The sequence below is a fragment of the Canis lupus genome, chromosome 13 (assembly GCF_011100685.1).
Source record: "Canis lupus familiaris isolate Mischka breed German Shepherd chromosome 13, alternate assembly UU_Cfam_GSD_1.0, whole genome shotgun sequence".
In the NCBI taxonomy this organism is placed as follows: domain Eukaryota; kingdom Metazoa; phylum Chordata; class Mammalia; order Carnivora; family Canidae; genus Canis; species Canis lupus.
This window is the reverse complement of record NC_049234.1, coordinates 2,111,559-2,131,300: the sequence shown is the minus strand read 5'-3', so window position 1 is coordinate 2,131,300 and position 19,742 is coordinate 2,111,559. Positions and strand designations below refer to the sequence as shown.

General features: G+C 37.8%; 1 protein-coding gene across 17 annotated transcripts in view; it reads left to right on the top strand.

Moving 5' to 3' along the window:
* Positions 1-19,742, top strand: part of RGS22 (regulator of G protein signaling 22) — a 132,125-nt gene that overhangs the window by 8,887 nt on the left and 103,496 nt on the right. For 16 of the 17 annotated variants that reach the window (XM_038555190.1, XM_038555192.1, XM_038555188.1 and 13 more), the window contains one exon: positions 10,522-10,584. In XM_038555190.1, coding sequence (XP_038411118.1) covers positions 10,522-10,584 — 63 coding nt within the window. Of the gene's footprint in view, positions 1-10,521; positions 10,585-11,035; positions 11,126-19,742 lie in introns of all 17 variants that reach the window. The other variant, XM_038555189.1, reaches the window with a different exon arrangement.

Sequence of the window (19,742 nt, the reverse complement as noted above, 5' to 3'; positions counted from 1 at the left end):
TCTATCGAAGCCCCTTTCATTTTTGTATTCCATAAAAACCAAAATACAAATCTGTCACAGCAAGAAAAGTAGAGTTTAGACTGCTTTATGTTACGTTGGGATTTGATTATATATTAGGTACACACTGAGAAAAGTTTACAGTGAGAGTGATTGTTGAATTATTTTTAACTTTAAAATGGAAAATCATAATGAAGATTTAATTACTTGACTTTTAAATCTAAATCATATTTTTTTGTGTGCCTTAAAATTTTTTTCTAAGATTTTACTTATTTATTCATAAGAGACACACACACACACACACACACACAGAGAGAGAGAGAGGCAGAGACACAACACAGGCAGAGGGAGAAGCAGGCTCCATGCAGGGAGCCCGACGTGGGACTCGAACCCGGGTGTCCAGGATCAGGCCCTGGGCTGAAGGTGGTGCTAAACCACTGAGCCACCTGGGCTGCCCTAAAATGTTTTTTAAAATATTTATTTATTTATTTACTTTTGGGGGGGAGAGGGAGAGGAAGAGAATCTTTCAAGCAGACTGCCCACTGATCAAGGAGCCCAGTGTGAGACTCAGTACCACAAGCCATAAGATCATGACCTGAGCCAAAACCAAGAGTCAACATTTAACCAACTGAGTCACCCAGGTGCCCCTAAAAAATGTTTGAAACTATGCAGAAAGGTGTGTCAAGCCTCAGAAATAATCTTTGTAGAATAAAAATTTAGTAGTACAATTATTTCTTTTTTGGAAGATTGTCTGATATATGAAGACCTTGGGTTTATTAACTTTAAAAGTAGATGCCATCTAAAAAAGAAAAAAGTAAAAAAACAAAAAACAAAAAACAACCAAAAAACCCAGATCCCTTTATTTTTACCATTAAAACAGAGACTGTAGCTTCATGCCATATTTACTGTATTTTACTTGTTAAAAATGATACTCATTTTTAGCTAATCCTTAGCTTGTTCCAATTCATACTCTGAATGGAAGTATAATAAACACAGAGGTAGCATTATATGGAAATGGTGGCGGGCAGGAGCCTGTAGTAGGCACCATTCCTTCTTTTCCCCCAATTCCCTTTCTTGGGAAGGTGTGCCAGAAGTGTTTCCAGCAAGTCATTTGGAAACTGCGACAGGTCCTAGAGGTCTTTTTTTTTTTTTTTTTTTTTTAAAGGATATTGTCTGATAATCAGTTACGGTTTTTCAAGTTCTTTTTTTTTTTAAATTTTTATTTATTTATGATAGAGAGAGAGGCAGAGACATAGGCAGAGGGAGAAGCAGGCTCCATGCACTGGGAGCCTGACGTGGGATTTGATCCTGGGTCTCCAGGATCGCGCCCCGGGCCAAAGGCAGGCGCCAAACCGCTGCGCCACCCAGGGATCCCAAGTCCTAGAGGTCTTTTGGAAAGTGTTAGGTGGTTCCATCTCTGTGGAGTCCATTTCTCCGGTTGGAATCAAATTCCCAGATGCTTTCTGGAACTGCAGAAACAGCATTAGAAGTTCCATCAATAAGTTAGTAAACAACTATATTGTTAAACAACTACTTGCATGTATCGCTTTATCAGGCACTATTGGGGACACACATTGTTGGTCACTGTTCGTCAAAGTGGTATAGTTTCTGATTGGAGAGATGACCTTTCATGTGAAACAAGAAGAGGATATGCAGTTTATATTTAAAGTGTGGATTTTAGGGCAGCCCTGGTGGCTCAGTGGTTTAGCACCACCTTCAGCCCAGGGCCTGATCCTGGACACCCGGGATCGAGTCCCACGTCGGGCTCCCTGCGTCGAGCCTGCTTCTCCCTCTGCCTGTGTCTCTGCCTCTCTCTCTCTCTGTGTCCCTTATGAATAAATAAATAAAATCTTAAAAAAAAAAGTGTGGATTTTGAGATTTGAATCAAAAGTGCATTAGGATTTAGGGAAGCTGTTTACCTGTGTGCAGGGTATAAGATGGAAGAATAGGTGGTAAAGAGTGTGAGATACACTCTTTCTTTTAAATTAGAATATCAGGTTGTAAAGACCTTTGTTCAGGGAGAAAACCTTAGGGTATTTGGCCGAATGAACTGACTAAAGCCAAGTAGGTATGATTAGAGATAAAATTGAGTGAAAGGGAATTGAGAGTTTTCTTAACCTTCCCCAGGTCTTTGAGAATTTCTTCTAGTAGAAGGAGTGAGACTAGTAATCAAATAGAAGAGTATTGCTGAATAGGTGCTGATTGTAATTTGTGATGATAACTCTTGGGAATGAAAAGAGTCTATACTTCTGGTCTTCATTGCATGAACGACCCTTCCTGTCTCCCTCGTTCATAGATGATGTTCATTAATACAGTACAATTTTGTGAACCACTATTCACTATGAGCTCTTAAAATTCCCCAAATCTTTTGATGTAATCAAGGCACACTTTCAACAAGCCACTTTGTTTCCTCTTGTGTTCTCCTATTCTGACCTTTTTCGTCTTTTAGCAGTATTTTTTATTTTATTAATATTGTTTTATTAGAGTCATTATTAGGTTGTCAGTCTTTTCAGCTTTCATGTCCTTGGTGTAATCATACAAGCATTCATTCAACAAAAATGTTGTAATTATTTATTATCTAAAAGATAGATTTATTTATTTATTTTGAGACAGCGAGCAGAGAGAGGGGCAGAGTGAGAGAGAATCTCAAGAAGACTCCTTGTTGAGCATGGAGCCCAATGTGAGGCTCAATCCTAGGATCAGGGGCTCGATCCTAGAACCTCAAGACCATAACCAAAATTAAGAGTCAGCTGCTCAAAAAAAAAAAAAAAAAAAAAAAAGGAGTCAGCTGCTCAAGCAGCTGAGCCACCCACCATTTAGGTGTCCCTAAATGCATTGGGAATTTCTTTTTTATTTTTATTTGTTTTAAAGATTGTATTTATTTATTCATGAAAGATACACACACACACACACACACACACACACAGAGAGAGAGAGAGAGAGAGAGAGAGAGGCAGAGACACAGGCAGAGGGAAAAACAGGCTCCATGCAGGGAACCCGATGCAGGACTTGATCTCTGGCCTCCAGGATCATGCCCTGGGCCGAAGGCAGGTGCTAAACCGTTGTGCCACCCAGGAATTCCCTGCATTGGAAATTTAAAAAGTGAGTAAAAAAGTCTTTTTCTTCTAGAAGTTCACAATCCAGTGCTTGAGATGTGTAAACAGATAGTTTCAGTATAGAGTGTTAAAGATTGTGATGGGGGAACAGAGATGACTACTACTCTAGACTTTGGGGGGAAGAAAAAGGATAGGAGAATAAGGCAAGAAAAAAATCTTTCTAGGTAGAGTGACTAGCATGTGCAAAGGTGCAGAACTGTAAAAAAATTGCTGAGTTGGGGCTGGACAGCTGGGCAGTAGCCAAATTACATTCATCATAAACTCTTTTTGTGATAGAAAGGATTGGGGGACAGGCGGATCTCTTTGTATTAATTGAGATGTGGTTAGAAAGACTGATTCATAATGTTGTGTGGTTAAGGAGGGGAAGGGAAGATGAATTTTGGCATATTATGACCCAGGAGGGTGAAACAGAGGTGCTTAGTGGATGAGATCCCAAGGTAGTGGTCAGAAGATGATTAGCTGTCCAGAGGCTTATTCTAGAGGTGATAATAGTGATTTGGGTTCTGTCACTTAGTACACAGGAGACTAAGAAGGCTGTCCATAAGACTTGGATAGTGTTTTCTTGTACATAAATCTACCCTCCATTATATGACGAAGAAATTTATTTATTTATTTTTTTTTAATTTTTTTATTTATTTATGATAGTTACAGAGAGAGAGAGAGAGGCAGAGACACAGGCAGAGGGAGAAGCAGGCTCCATGCACCGGGAGCCCGATGTGGGATTCGATCCCAGGTCTCCAGGATCGCGCCCTGGGCCAAAGGCAGGCGCCAAACCACTGCGCCACCCAGGGATCCCCCACTGCGCCACCCAGGGATCCCCCACTGCGCCACCCAGGGATCCCCCACTGCGCCACCCAGGGATCCCAAGAAATTTAAACATACAAGAAAGTGGAAAGAATTGTATAGTGAACACCTATATACCCACTGCCAAGATTTCACAATTATTAACATTATGCTGCATTTGTTTTTATGTGTTTCTATCTTGTCCACCATGCCATCTATCCATCAATCCACTTTTAAAATATGTTCCAAGATAGGTTGCAGGCATCCATAAGATACATCAACCCTAAACATTTCTCCCTTTCTCTCTCTCTCAGTGTCTTTTTTTTTTTAGAGAGGGAGAGAGAGTGCGTGCACGTGCACACACAGGGGTGTGGTGGTGGGGTAAGGCAGAAGAGAAGGAGAGAGAATAATTTCAAGCAGGCTCCATGATGCAGGGCTCAGTCTCACAACCCTGAGATCATGACCTGAGCCGAAATCAAGAGTCAGACACTAGCCCCACTGAGCCACCAAGGTGCCCCTCTGTATTCATTAGACAATAACTTCCCATTACTCCACCCAGGCTTCTGGTTACCATTATTCTTCTTGCTGTCTTTATAGGTTGTTTGACTATTCCATGGTACCTCATATAAGTGGAATCCTATAATATTTGTCTTTTTGTGTCTGGCTTATTTTATTTAGCATAAAATTTTCGAGGATCATCCATGTTGTTGCACGAATCAGAATTACATTCCTTTTAAGGCTGAATAATATTCCATGTATGCATGTACTATATCTTGTTTATCCTTTCATATGTCAACGGATGTTTGAGTTGTTTCTACCTTTTGGCTGTTATGAATAACACTGCTATGAACATGGATGCATAAAATTTTGTTTGAGTCTCTGCTTTCATTCTTTTGGGCAAATACTCAGAACTGGAATTGCTGAGTCACATGGTAATTATATATTTAGTTTTTTGAGGAATGCCATTCTGTGTTCCACAGCAGCTACACTACCTCACATTCCCACCAGCAGTGTACAAGGGTTCCAGTTTCTCCACATCCTCACCAATACTTATTTTCCTTTAAAAAAAAAATTGTAAAAAAAGATTGTAGCCAATGTAGTAGGCGTGAAGTGATATCTCGTTTTGGTTTTGATTTTCATTTCTCTTATTGCACATGATGTTGAGCATTTTTTCTTGGATTTGTTGACTATCTTTTTTGGAGAAATGTCTATTCAGGACCTTAGCCCATTTAAAAAATTTGGATTGTCTTTTTCTTGTTTATCAGATATATAATTTGCAAATTTTTCTCATATTCTGTAGGTTGTCTTTTCACTTTCTTAATAGAGGTCTTTGATGAACAAAATTTTAAAATTTTCATAAAATCAATTTATTTTTTCTTTTGTTGCTCATGCTTTGGTGTTATATCTAAGAATCCATTGGCAGGTAACAGGGTCATGAAGATTCATCTTATGTTTTTTTGTAAGTATTTTATAATTTTAATGTTTAGGTCTTTTATTCATTTTGAGTTCATTGTTGTGTATGGTATAAGGTAAGGGTCCAACTTCATTCTTTTGCATGTGGATATTAAGTTTTTATAGCACTGTTTGTTGAAAAATAGTGTCCTTTCCTCATTGAATGGTCTTAGAAACCTTGTTGAAAATCATTTGACCATGTATGAAGGGGTTTACTTTTGGATTCTATTCCAGTGGTCTGTAGGTCTGTTTTTTATGCCATAGTATTTTGATTACTATAGTTTTGTAGTAAGTTTTGAAATCAGGATATGTGAGTCCTTTCAAGATGGTTTTGGCTATATGGGGTTCCTTGAAATTCCAAATGAGTTTTACGATGAGTTTTTCCATTTCTGAAAAAATAATGTTATTGAGATTTTGGTGGAGATTATATTAAATCTGTAGATTGTTTTGGGTGGTGTTATCATCTTAACAATATTGTCTTCCAGTTCATAAACATGGTATGTCTTTCCATGTATGTATGTCTTCTCTAACTTTTTTTGCAGCAAATATCTTTGTAAATGGAATAATTTTCTTAATTTCCTTTTTGGATATAGGTAACTTTTTAATTTCAAGTTTTATGGTTGAAATGTCTGTATGCAGTTACTAATCAAGACTTTTTAATGATGATCTCTTAAAATTCTTGAATAGTCTCTGTTGGTAAGAACCCGTATCACCTAATAAGAGTTAAAAAAATTTTTAGACTATTTTTTGGTAACCATTCAAAATTGCAAGAGTTGATATTTAAAATTTAATTGTTCTTTTTCTCATGACAAATACAATGTCAAAATTTCTTAGGATAAACAAATTGATTTAGAAATCAATAAAATGTTTCATTTCAAATATTTCAAAATAATGATGAAACTATGTTGCAGTATATGCATACAGTTTTTGAGTGATCATCTTGTATCTAGCTTGGGTAACACTACAGGCATACATGAATTACCAATAGAAAGAAATATCTGATATATGTGAAGGCAGAGATTTGGGGCCATCATCTGTAGCCTTCCAGGATCTCCCTTCCCCCCTTCCTCGAAGCTGTCAGCACTTTTGGCGGTGCACTGTTTTCTTGGACATCTCAAACAAACTCTTCTGGCAGTTTCATGGAACAGTGATATGCTCTGCAGATAGCTAATAAATCTATGTCCAGGGGCTTGAGCAACTCCTTGGCTATGCTCAGTGTCTTACAGAGGAGCAGTGGGTGTGGGATATAACTCATCAATCACCTTCTCCAGGGGAGGAAGATGGACATGAGTCCTAAACAAGTTGCTCACAACCAGAGGTCACGATCCTGGGAGCTCCAGCCATCCTTGGCTGCGCCTGGTTGCCTTAAAGGCTGAAGAGGTCCACTTTGACTTGACCCACTAAATTCCGTTGTCTGTATAGCACAGTGTCATCACATCCTACAGGGAAGCTATGGTCTAGTTACTGGCTTATTTAGAAAAGAGGAAAAAAAAAAAAAGACTATGTGTACTTTAGGAAGAAGCAGCAAAAAATAAGTGCATCCTGGTAGGTGTGATTTTGGAAATCTGGTCTATTTTATCCACCAATTGATAAGAGTATTCCTAATCTAAAGTGTATCAGTACAGGATTCCACATTGGAAATTAGATGAATGGCTTTGGTTTAATGTCTAAATGGCTTGCAAGGAAGTTTGAAACTTGGATTATTTTTCTACTTCTCCCATTAGCTAACCTTTACTATGTTTTGCTTTCCACCTTCCTTGCTCATGCATATTTCTCTGTACTCTGCATTATTGCCTCTCATATATGTATTTCTGATTATAGAATTTGACTTTATTTCAAATGCCATTTTCTCCACTGGAGTCTCTTTTGATTCCTTCTACCAGATAATATGTCTCCTTCCTTTGAGAGGAAACATTTAATATTGTAATTTTCTTTTGGTATGTATCATGTTCTTTTGTGGACTGTGGTTTATGTCTGTGTTTATCTTATTTCATCCTCCTTGTTTATAAGGTCTTCTTTGTATATCTTCCTCTTTTAGAGGGGTGAACTAATTGTAGTTCTTCTGATTTGAGGGTGCAGCAAAATAAATTTTTAAGCAAAAAAAAGCTTTTTGCCCACCATAATTAGCTAGCATATATAAACTATTTTGCTTAACCCTCTTTCAGGAAGAAACTTGAGAAGTTTGGACTAAAAACGGAAAAGCTGACTTCACTTTCACAGATGGCACACCTGTAGTACATGAAAAAAACAGGTTTCAAGTGTGTATTCAGTTCTGAAAAAATGTTCCTGCCTTCCATTGCATCATTCTGCAGAGAATCTGTGTTGCTAATTTTGCAGTCAGGTTCATGGAATGATGTAATGGAGGAATTGATTGTAATTCAGTGTTCTTCTTGATTGTACCATTAATAACGGTTACCAGTTTATTGGTTATTCAGAACATATTAATCTCAAATATGGTGACTTTGTTCATTTTAATACAGCCATGTGACTAGATTGTGGAGGCTTTACTGAGAGTAACTAGGCTGCTGCTTCAGATCAAGGCCTTAAATTTTTTTTTAAATAAAGAGTTTTGAGAATAAAGGGTTTATTAAGATCCTTAATAAATAAGGATAAATAAGTAATAAGTGAAGGATTGAATAAAGATTCTCATTATGACAAAATATCTGAACTCATTGGACTAGAAACTTTAGTAGGAAGATGTGCTCATTTATTTAGAGAAATGCAGGTCTTCCTGTGAAAGTGCAACAACAGGAGGATGGAGCACATTGCACTCAGAGACCATGCTTGCCTCTCTTGTAGAACTCCCCCTAATAGTAGCACAAGTGCTGATATTTCATATGGGGAGAAAGTACGACTCAACTTCAGAAAAGAAATACAGATTTTGATGTTTTTGAACACTTTGAGTTTCTGTGCTTGTGAATGTAAACCAAGGAAATGCCCTACAGTGTGGCTGGGTTTCGGGGGGACCTGAGGTTGCTGAGAGCAAACCACTCAACCAAGGTGTTGAGGCAGTGCTCCTTAATATGAAGGTTTGGGGACCAGACCTCATATTAAGGAGCACTGCCCCAACACCCTCCTTGTTGAGATGAGTTCAGAAATGGAAAGAAAACATTCAGAAACTATATGATATGGTGACAGTATGTTTGTATCTATTGAATTTAATAATAAGCAATTGGTCTTTTGTCTTATGTATATATCTTTTGTTTCCTAGTTCATTTGTCTTGCATTTTATAAGTTATTTGTTTGAAACTTAAGGATTAGGGAAAAAAACAAAAGACTTACTTCATCACATAGTTTAGAAATCATTGAGTTAGAGTCTCTGAGAAGGGTGAGGCATCAGGAAATGAAAATATGAATCCAAGGATTATCTAGAAGTTTCTGGCTATGTGTGGCTGGCCATATTCTAGGCAATATTTAGGTTCACTTGATTCTGTGAAGTATACCTTGTGCTTTATAGGTGAAATTTAAAAGTACAATGCTATTTTAGAAAAATTAACAAGGGACTGTACTCCACTACTGTTATTAATTAAAAATACTCATGCTTCCCATCTGAGGATTTTTGATCATGAGCCCAGAAGTGCAGTTTGGCCACCCTTCTTGTAGCACAGTGCCTTCCATCTGGGAGATCCTAAAAATATTTATTAAGTTCAGTTGATTTCTTTTAAGAGTTAGCAGAAAATAGGTAGTTCACCAAATAAAGTCCAGAAAAGTAAAGTAATTTTGAAAGGTAAAATTTGGAAGCCTTTTAGTTGTATACAGCCTCCACCAAATGTTATCTGCCTTGTTCTGCTTTACTGGATCTTTGTGAGTCAGAACTTTGAGAATATATTATTGAGGCACTGCTTTGAATGTAGAAGATTTATGAGATCCTAAGTTGTTTGTTGTTGTTTTAATCAGTTGAGATTTTTTTAGTAAACTGAATCCTTAATTTGTTTTTTGAAAGCTCACAGATTTTTAGTAAATTCCTTGATATAAATCCTATGTGGGTGGCTATTTATTTAGAAAGATTTTATTTATTTATTCATGAGAGAGGCAGAGACACAGGCAGAGAGAGAAGCAGGCTTCATGCAGGGAGCCTAATGTGGGACTCGATCCTGGAACTCGGGATCACACCCTGAGCCACAGACAGACACTCAGCCACTGAGCCACCCAGCTGCCCCCTATGTGGTTATTTATAGCTCTATTCCAGTTGTACTACAAATACTTAAATTACTCTGGGAAAAAAATCTATTTTCCAAGTTAATATGCTACAGTATTTTCCTTATACTGCAACATTCTACTTCAACAAATTTTTTAAATTGGCCATATAAGAAGAAAATAATCAGCCATATGGAAATAATAGCATTGTGACATATTGTCAACTTTCATGTTAGATTTGCAAAATGGAAGTATAATTATGAATAACAAAATAAACACATGTTCTATATAACAGTATGCCATGATGTTCTTTTGACACAATGGAAACAATTGCTAATAAAATAAGGTGTTTTATTTGGAAGAGAGAATTTGTTCCTGGCAGTGGCTTTCCAATTTTGCCAATTTTAAAAGCGACTATGTTGGTGGGTGAGATAGTTACAGAAAAAATATATACAATCTTTGTGCTTAGAATAAATACATTATCAAAGTTTCTTCATGCAAAAGTGAAGCAACTCAAATTCCTAAAGCTATCTCATTCTGGGAGGAAACAGTAGAATATTTTCTTTCCTCAGTTTATCACTTCCACTAGCAATTGAAGAAATTTACATTCTGAATTTCATTTTAACTTCAAACTTCTGTCTTTATTGATTCTGGCATTATTTTTATGAAATATATATAATATAAATGTGAATAATATATATACACAAATGTATAAAGATAAGTCTGTGGGAAATTTCCCTTGTGCAGTGTTTTGTGTACTTCATTCCATTTAAGTGTCGTGCTATATTTTCTCTGTGTTTTGTTTTCGGCATATTAGCAAAATCTTTTATGAGTATACTCCATTCTATTTTCTTATTTCTTCCTTCCAGAGAGTGTAGCACTGTATTCTGTTTATAGTGAGGATTTGCTGTTGATAGACTGAAAAAGATCTGAAAATCTACCTTATAATCTCTTGATATACAGAATTAGAGAATAATATTGGCATGTTATAAAACATTTTAGTATAAGCATGATATCGTGTTTTATATTTTTGCAGGAAGATTCTTTGGCAACAGATGATTTCCTTGTGGACTACTTTAATGAATTCCTAAGCCTTCCAGTAAGTGTATTGTTATGTTCTATGGACTTTATTATCAAAGCAAAATGTTATAATCACTGGGTTATCTTGTAGTACAAATATATCAGGAATAATATTTTTTAAAACTATGAATTAAAGCATTTAGGTAAAGTTTATGTCTTTTTATGGAGTTAATCATTTGGGTTTGCATCATATTTAGGAATTATTGAAGAAAACTGAGTCAGTTGTACCACAATAAAAATGAATGAGTGAATAAATGAAAGAGAAAGCTGGAATTTCTCTAACCATTAAAAGTCTTCTGTACAAAAATTAAATAAATAATAATAAAAAATGAATGTGGATAAACTAGGAAAAAAAGTGTTCCATACAAAATCTGATGCTGTTGTATTTGGCATCATTTCAGGCTTTGAACAGAGGTGATAAGGACAAAATATCAAAAGAAAAATTAAGAAACTGTATTTCTTGCTTCCAGGCAATTATTGGCGTCCCCTTGGAGAGATATTAATGTGGAATTTGTGTTTAAGTCAACTAGAATTTTATATCAACAGTAAAGAAGACATAGGTGGGTGCCAGATAATAGATTTTTAGTCTTAGAGAGTGGTGCCTGATAGACTAGTATTGGGGGATGGTGGGAAAAGTGAAATGGGAGTGCATAAAAACACACTGCTTAGTAAATCAAGTTAATCAGGAATGTCAGATAAAAGATAAGAAAAGGTTTTCAGGGATCCCTGGGTGGTGCAGCGGTTTGGCGCCTACCTTTGGCCCAGGGCGCGATCCTGGAGACCCAGGATCGAATCCCACGTCGGGCTCCCAGTGCATGGAACCTGCTTCTCCCTCTGCCTGTGTCTCTGCCTCTCTCTCTCTGTGTGACATTCATAAATAAATAAAAATTAAAAAAAATTTTTTTTAAAGAAAAGGTTTTCATTATTGGTTATGAAAATGCAAAAAACTTTTTTTTTAATTTTATTTATTTATTTGAGAGAGAGTATATGGGGGTGGGCAGAGAGTGAGGGAGAAGAAGACTCCCCACTGAGTGGGGAGCCTGACAGGGCTCAAACCCAGGACCCTGAGGTCATGACCTGAGCTGAAGATGCTTGACCAAGTGAGCCACTAGGCAACCCCCTCCACCCCCGCAAAAACACTTTTCGTTAACATATTTACCAGGGAAATTTTGGAATATAAATAAGTCACAAGTTATTTTGTTTTGTTTTGTTTTTATTTTTACTTTGTTTTTAAAGATTTATTCATTTATTTGAGAAAGAGAGAGAGCATGGGAGCAGGGGGAAGGGCAGAGAGAGAGAGAGAGAGAGACAAGTGTACTCCTGGCTGAGCAGAGAGCCTGGGCTTGATCCCAGGACCCAGAGACTATACCTGAGCTGAAATCAGGAGTTGGATGTTCAACCGACTAAGCCAGTTAGGCACCCCACAAGTAATTTTAAAGGGAGTGGGCCATGATAGCCTCTAAAGCCTAGCCACTCAAAATGTCTTTTGAAGGGAAAGTACTAGAGGCCTTTCCTTGCCTGGATTAGTTTTTGTATATATGTACGTATCTATGTACACGTGTTTGTTGTTTCATCTTATTTTCCTTTTTCTTTTCTTTTGTTTTTAAGATTTTATTTATTTATTTATTCATGAGAGAGGCAGAGACACAGGCAGAGGGAGAAGCAGGCTCCATGCAGGGACCCTGATGTGGGACTTAATCCTGGGACTCCAGGATCATACCCTGAGCCAAAGGGAGGCTCTCAGCCACTGAGCCACCCGGGCGTCCCTTGTTTTCTTTTTTCCAAAAGAATTTGTTTTCTCTCTTCCTTTTGGCCCACCTAGGCCTCTGGAGCCATTATGGGGGTTAGGTTGAGACATGAAACACACCTCTTCTTTTCCAGCAACAGTCCTGGGTGATATTATAGGATACCTGATGGGTTCTTGTTTGTCTGATTTTTCAACTTTCACCATCCAGTTGTATATTGGGAAAACCCCGGCAGCATCATGAAACTGTCAGAATTTTGCTCTTCCAGATTGTGCAGTCTTTCCTCTCGGCTCTGCATTCTCCATTCTTCCTCTAATTTTTGTGACATTTTAAAGGGAAAAATCTTTGCATTGGATCTGATTTCAGCTTCTTAAGATTTATATTTCATTAACTCAAGATTTGTGATTACCCTGACTTTTACTTGTTCCAAGACATAAATTCCCCTACCTAACTTTCTTTTTAAAAAAAATCTATTTTAAATTAGGGAAGTGACATAACAATACTAGATAAAATTTACCTTAAATGTAAGAAAAATTCGGCAACAGTCCAGCCATCCAGTGAGGATCAACATTATCATTTTTGTGTGATTCCTTTCAGTGTTTAGGTGAAATGGCAGAGTGCCTCTGTAGTCATGTGTTCATCCCACCCAGCAGACCTCTGTAGTTTCACCCTTTCAGTATGTCCCATGCAGCCCACCTGGGTCGCTCTTGCCCTATTTTCTGTTTCTCCAAATCCTTCCACTTTTACATTTTCTCTCTCTCCCCTCATTCTCTCTCTTTCATTCCATTGCATCTGCATATGGTACCATGCAATCTACCTATTAATTACCCATGCTTCATGCCACAAGATAGGAGAAGGGGAAATATGGTTATAGGTTTCCAATAAAGAATTTGGGGACAGAGAGAAGAAAGAATGATGGATTCTCAAACCAAGTTCTGGGCAAGATTCTAGAACAGATTAGTAATGTTTGGTTTATGGGCACTTAACTAAGAAGTAGAAGTCAGCATGAGTTTGCTGAGAATAAGTGTGATCTCTCTTTTTTGGAGTGCTTTCGACAGGCATTTTAGGGGAATTGCATAAATTTAACATATTTTGGTTTCAGGAAAGCATAATGATAATAATAACAGCCACAATAATAATACAAATAAATGGAACCCTGTTACTTCCTATTCAAAACACTCAAAAGTGGCTTCTCACTACACTACAAATAAAGTAGTATATGTGATCTGGTTCTTGCCACCTCTTGGTCTTTATTTCCTATGCCTCTTCCCCTTATTAGTTCTTTCCCAGCCTAACTGTCCCTGTTCGTATTTCTCAACCATGAAATATGCCAAGCATACTCAGAGGCCCCTCCAGGCTGGGGTGTTCTTCCCTGAGATACTCGTTATCACCTTTTCCCTGATTTAAGTCACTTCTGTCCAGGAAATCTTCCCTCCCATCTCTAGCTAAAATAATACATGCTCCACTTAGGCTCATTTATTTGTCTCCAAACCCCTTATCGTTATCTGTGAAATGCGTTTTCAAATATTTGAACGGATTCTCTAACTATAGCCAGTAGGGGTTGACTCTTAATAGCCTAACGAATCAAATCCACATTCCTGGCATGGAGTTTAAGATCTTTGCAATTTGGCCTCTATCTAACCTTCCTGGTTTTACCTGTAGCTCCATACTGCTTATGTCACCGTGTGGGATCTTTCCTGTCTTGGGCCACCCCTCCCCCCCCACACCTGTTCTTCCTGTGCTCATCCTGCAGTGTAATGGTTAGGAATGGGAGTGAGGCAGAACTGTTTGAGTCTAGCTTCTCAGCTTACTACCCATGTGATCTTAGACACATTATTTAATTACTTAATTCCTTGCTTTCCTTCCCTGTGAAAACAATGTGCCTATCTTATAAGGTTGTAATGAAACAAGGTAATGTATATTAAGTGCCTGGCACAGAAGTAGTGTTCTTTCTCTTTCTTTTTTCCCTTGACTAGCTAGACCATCTCATCTTCCATTCCTGAAACATGAGAGGCATTCACTCCATAATGAGACTGATGGATCATCATCAGTCTAGAGAATAATCTTCTGCACCACACAAATTTGTCATTGGTGTTGACTTTTCAGATTATTTTTATCAGGGTCTTGGATGAAATGTTGCAAGTGAACTAGTGTTTTTCCAGCTTAAAGTCACTCAGCTAATAGATGACAGGGTCCACCCAGGTCCATATGGCTTAAAAACTTCTACTACATTGTACTGACTATAGAACTGACAGCAGTGGGATGAACTGAGAGTTTCAATAACAGAATCTGGTCTTGTTTTTCTTGTGGTAATCTGAAATGGTCTAAAACAAACCTAATGTGTCTTTAAGGTGCATTAACAGAAGTATAGTTAAAATCAAGAAAAATATTAGTCTGGAGCATAAAAGGCACCCAATAAATGTTTTTTTGAATCATATTGAGTTGTCAGACCACATTTGGAATATTGTGTTCCATTCTTGGTGCCATGGGTTAAGAGTTGCTCTGCCAAACCGGGCTTGGGGAGACTGAACCAATGAACACTCTTGAAACCACGTCAGATGAGGAAGGGTTGAAAGAAGTGTGGATGTTGAACCTGGGTTGGGGAATGGGTAGAAGTGTTGAAATGGATCAGCTTTTTCCAATTTTTTTTTCTTTTTCCAAATATTTCAAGGTCTGTTTGAGGAAGAGGAGTTAACTTGTTCCATGAAGCTAAAGGCAGAACCAGGGCCAGCGTTTATGAGGATATTTTTTCCTAGAAGAAAGATGGTTTGAAGTTTGCTTCCTAGCAGTAGAACAGAACAATAGGGCTAGCATTGGTCACAGGAGTCAACTTTCTGTCATTGAAGGTATTCAGATAGATTGTTTTATGGGGATATATGTATCAGGTAGGAAATTAGATTTTTCCAGTGAAAGAAAATTTGATTGATAGTCTCTATTTATTTTTATCTCAGGAGCTTCATTGTAAATTTCCTGGGGCCAAGGATAGGTCCCTTTCTCCTGTATCTCCCAAAGCTTCTTGAGGATGATTCTGTTTTTTATTTGCAAACCTTCAAAAAAAATCTTAAAGATTTTTTTTTGAAATAAATAAACCTTCTAATCTTCTGCCTCCCCTCCTCTACCATCTCCACCTCCATCCCAAAGCCCCAATAATATAGGCCTGAGATAGAAAGATGTCAATATAGATGATAATATTCTCAATCTAAAAGTCCTTCAGTTATCTAGATTTCTGAGACTTGTCCATCTTCTTACACATCTGTAGTGACATGGTGGCAGACCTGGATTGTGGCAGCAGTGGTTCTAGGAATCAGGCTTTCTGGCTCCCCCCACCTCCTTCTTTCCATTACCCCATTATACCCGTGGGTTACACTGTAAGATCCAGAAATTGATGGCTGGTAGCCAGCCTCCATGTTATTTTGATGAGGGGAATCCAGGACAGTTGCTGCTTTTATAAATGATTATGGCACTTTCCAAATCCTAGCTTTCATAACTTCATTCTGTTTATTCTGGTGCCAGGTTCATATTCAGATATTGTTTTCATTTGGTGTCTGAGAGAGTTTTTTTTTTGTTTTGTTTTGCTGTCAACTCTTTATGGGTGTTTGCTTATTAAGTTTTCTTCTGTGCTATAGTGTGAAACCTTTTTTTTTTTCCTTTTGGTTTTGTTTTGTGTGTTTTATGCTCAGTGACTGTTGTGGGATTGGGTAGATGAGCCCACATACAGATTTAGGTTGGTCCTCTGTGGGTGGTTTAGAATGTTTGTGACATTTATGGTTTGCAGAAGCTGAAGGGTGGCCTGTTCTATACCCTCCTTGCAAGGATAGGTATGTCATGTGTTTGCCAGACCATGCTTAGCTATGTGCTTTTGGAATTTTACCATAACTTCTTTTTTGGGACTGATTCTCCACACTTTTTTCTTTAATCTGTAAACTATTATAATTTCTTGCAGCTTTATGAAAGATTTATATGTTGGATGGATTGTTGGGTAAAGGGAAAGAGAGAGAAAGAAAGAGAGTAGAGATTTAGGGAATCTGTGGCATGAAGGGGGATGAAGGGCTTGGGGCTTCCACTGCCAAAATTTAAATACTCGGAGATTAATATTTAAGGGTGTTGATGGAGTCTAGGTAGTACTGCTTAGTACACTGTTTATGCCTTTGGGTGTTTTTTTTTTTTTTAAGATTTTATTCATCCATTCAGGAGAGACAGAGAGAGAGAGAGAGAGAGAGGCAGAGACACAGGCAGAGGGAGAAGCAGGCTCCATGCAGGGAGCCCAATGTGGGACTCAATCCCAGGTTTCCAGGATCACGCCCTGGGCCGAAGGCGGCACCAAACCGCTGAGCCACCGGGGCTGCCCTCCTTTGGATGTTTTGACAAGCCTTGTAGCTCTAACGTAAAGCACTCAGATTATCTAGTTAACTCATTTTATTAACTTAGGATATTTTCTATGCATTTTATGTAGCACACTATTCCTTTCATACCATTGGTAAATATGTCCAGTAAATAGTTTATAGTTAAACATCTAAAATGACAATAAAGGGTGGCCCAGGTGGCTCAGCGGTTTAGCGCCACCTTTGGTCCGGCGCCTGACCCTGGAGACCTGGGATCGAGTCCCACGTTGGGCTCCTTGCATGGATCCTGCTTCTTCCTTTGCCTATGTCTCTGCCTCTGTGTGTGTGTGTGTGTCTCTCATGAATAAATAAATAAAATCTTAAAAAAAAAATAAAATGACAATAAAGCTTAGATTGACAGAAGACATTGGTAACTGACTTGTTATAGTCAAGTAGTCACATGTTTTTCATTCGCCGACTAGGATGCATGTTTAAAATACAGCTTTGGAGCTCAATTAGTAGAGACAGAGTTGGAGCAGAGATGAACATGTATTAAATTAACCTAGTCATTAGTTTTTAATTTAAATAGTGTTCAGCTAAATAATTTGGCACCCGGTAAGTTTCAGTGGTGCTCTGCTGGCAGTTTAAGCACATCACTAATTATTCACAGGTTTTTTTTTCCCCCTCTTCTTCTCAGAGAAATGTGGAACCAGCAATTTATTGTGGTAAAAATACTTTCATGCACTTGCTTTTTCTGTGAAAATATTTTTCACACATGGATGACTGGTACTACAAAGTTAGCTTTCATCACCTTCAGGTCAATTCATTTTAGAACATTGGGAAAATGATACCTTTGAAATAAGAAAATTAAGTAAGGGAAAGAGCAGTCTGCAACAGCTTGTGGAGAATTGGGTTTGAGGCTCAAACTGAAGATTTTTCCTGTCATATGATTTAAAAGCTGAGCATTCTCTAAATCAGCTGAGTCAGCTTTTTGGGGAGAACGACTGACTTTCTACATCATTCATTTCTGTCTCCCCCACCTTACATGTGTTTTATTGTCACATGCTAAACTAACTGTAGGAGTTTTGTGGATAGGCTGAGAAATAGTGAAAACAAAGAGCTTGTTGCATGAGAGAAAAAAAATTTTTAAGCAGACAACAGGACTTTGCATAATAAAGACCAGGGTTCGTTCTTCTGTGTACAGAACATAGATGGCCAGCCCCTCCACTTACATGAATACACAGGTAAGTCTACATGAAGTAGTGGATAGAGGTGGGCCTTGAAATTTGTCTTAACCTGGCTCCCCATCATCCTAAGGCAATGATTCTCAAACTTGAACATGCATTAGAATCACCTGAGGGTTAAAAAAAAAAAAAAATCACCTGAGGGCTTGTTAACACAGAATGCTGGGCCCCACTCTCAGAGTTTTTGATTAGATAGAGGGATGGGCCTGAGAATCTGCATTTCTAGCAGGGTCCCAGAGGATGCTGATGTTCCTGGTCCAGGCACCACACTCAGAGAACCAGAATTCAAGAGAATAAGTTGAGAGTTATGCATATAATAGAAAATCCTAGATGAACTCATCCTTTGCCTTTCTCTCCAGGCTTATATCCTATTATTCCCCTCTTAAATAGTAAGTTTTAGCAATGTCAGACCACTTGCAGTTGATCAATAATACGTGTGTTATTACTCAAAATGAATGATTTGTGTTCAGTAGAGAGAGTGATGGTGATTTCAAGAGTGAGGATGATTTTGTCTGTTGTACTAATCCATAAACACACATATACCAGTCCATGAGCATCCTGACAGGGTGTGAGGTGGAGATGAGGATCTGCTGTTCCTTCAGGGGTCTCTTCCTGCTGCCTCTCCCAGTGTAGTCAGCTGATCATGCTGAGGGAGATTACATGCATCTCTCTGTATAACATGAGCTTTAAATACAAGCCCTCCATTTCATATGATTCCTAACTGAAGAATCCATGACCAATTTCAATACCAGAGGAAAAACTCTGAACAGCTTCTTGAGAGGTAGGACAACATTGTAATTTATGGGTATTTTCAAGGATTTCAAGGGATAATTTTGACTAAACATGATTTCACTTTATGTGCCCACTGTAGAGCTCATTGCCTTGCAGGAGGAGTCTTTCTGTCTCTGTGTATTTACATATCTTTCTTCTCTTGGATCAGCATGACCTGAGGACAGATCTGTGTCTTATTCATTTGGGGCTTTGTAGAGAATGCTCTGGATTGGCTCACTCAATGTAGCAGTATATCATCTATCATGATATCTCATTTAACAAGGATTCAATAAATACTTATGGAATAAATGAGTAGAATAACAAAGGAGTGGAATTGGATGATCTTATTAGAAAGCAGAAGATACTCATTTTTTTCCTGAGAGACCATCATAGTCCAATGGAGTATCAAATATGGAAGGCACCTTGGGATTGTTTAATTAAAATCCCTTTTATGATTAAAAAAATCTTAGAAAAACAAAGTAATTTTACTCAATATTGCTTCCATTTAATAATTCTACGTATCCTTTTCTGGATAGATTCTAGTTTAGCCAAATCCCTTTTAAAGTACAATAACTAAACTAGATAAAATACTCTAGTATTACTACCATAGTCTCTGTGGACAGATTTCCTCTTCAGCATTTGCATGTTATACAAATTCAAAGTATTTCATTTTTTGTTGAATCTCTTCATCATAGAGAAAAATGAATGACCATGTATTGTTCCTGCAAGGGCAGAAACAGTGTTTTATTCAACTTATATCCTCTTTGCTTGGGACACCAATTGGCACTAGGGCATTCAAATGTTTTGTTTTTGCTGAAATAAGTGAACTAGGGGAAACTTTGAATCAGTTATTTGCCCATTTTATAAACCTGGAATCACTGTGGTGTTAAGGACCTCTAGAGATCCACTGGAAATCATGGCTTTTGAAGAAGGAAAACACTTTTTTCGCCATGGCAAAGGCTCTATCACATTTCAGTTCCACTGAGATAAATTCTTAAGTTTAAAATTGTAAATATTTTAGCTACATCTCTTTTTAAAAAAGTAAATAGGGTCATGTCATTTAATCATGAACACAATTAATTATAGCTTTCCTTC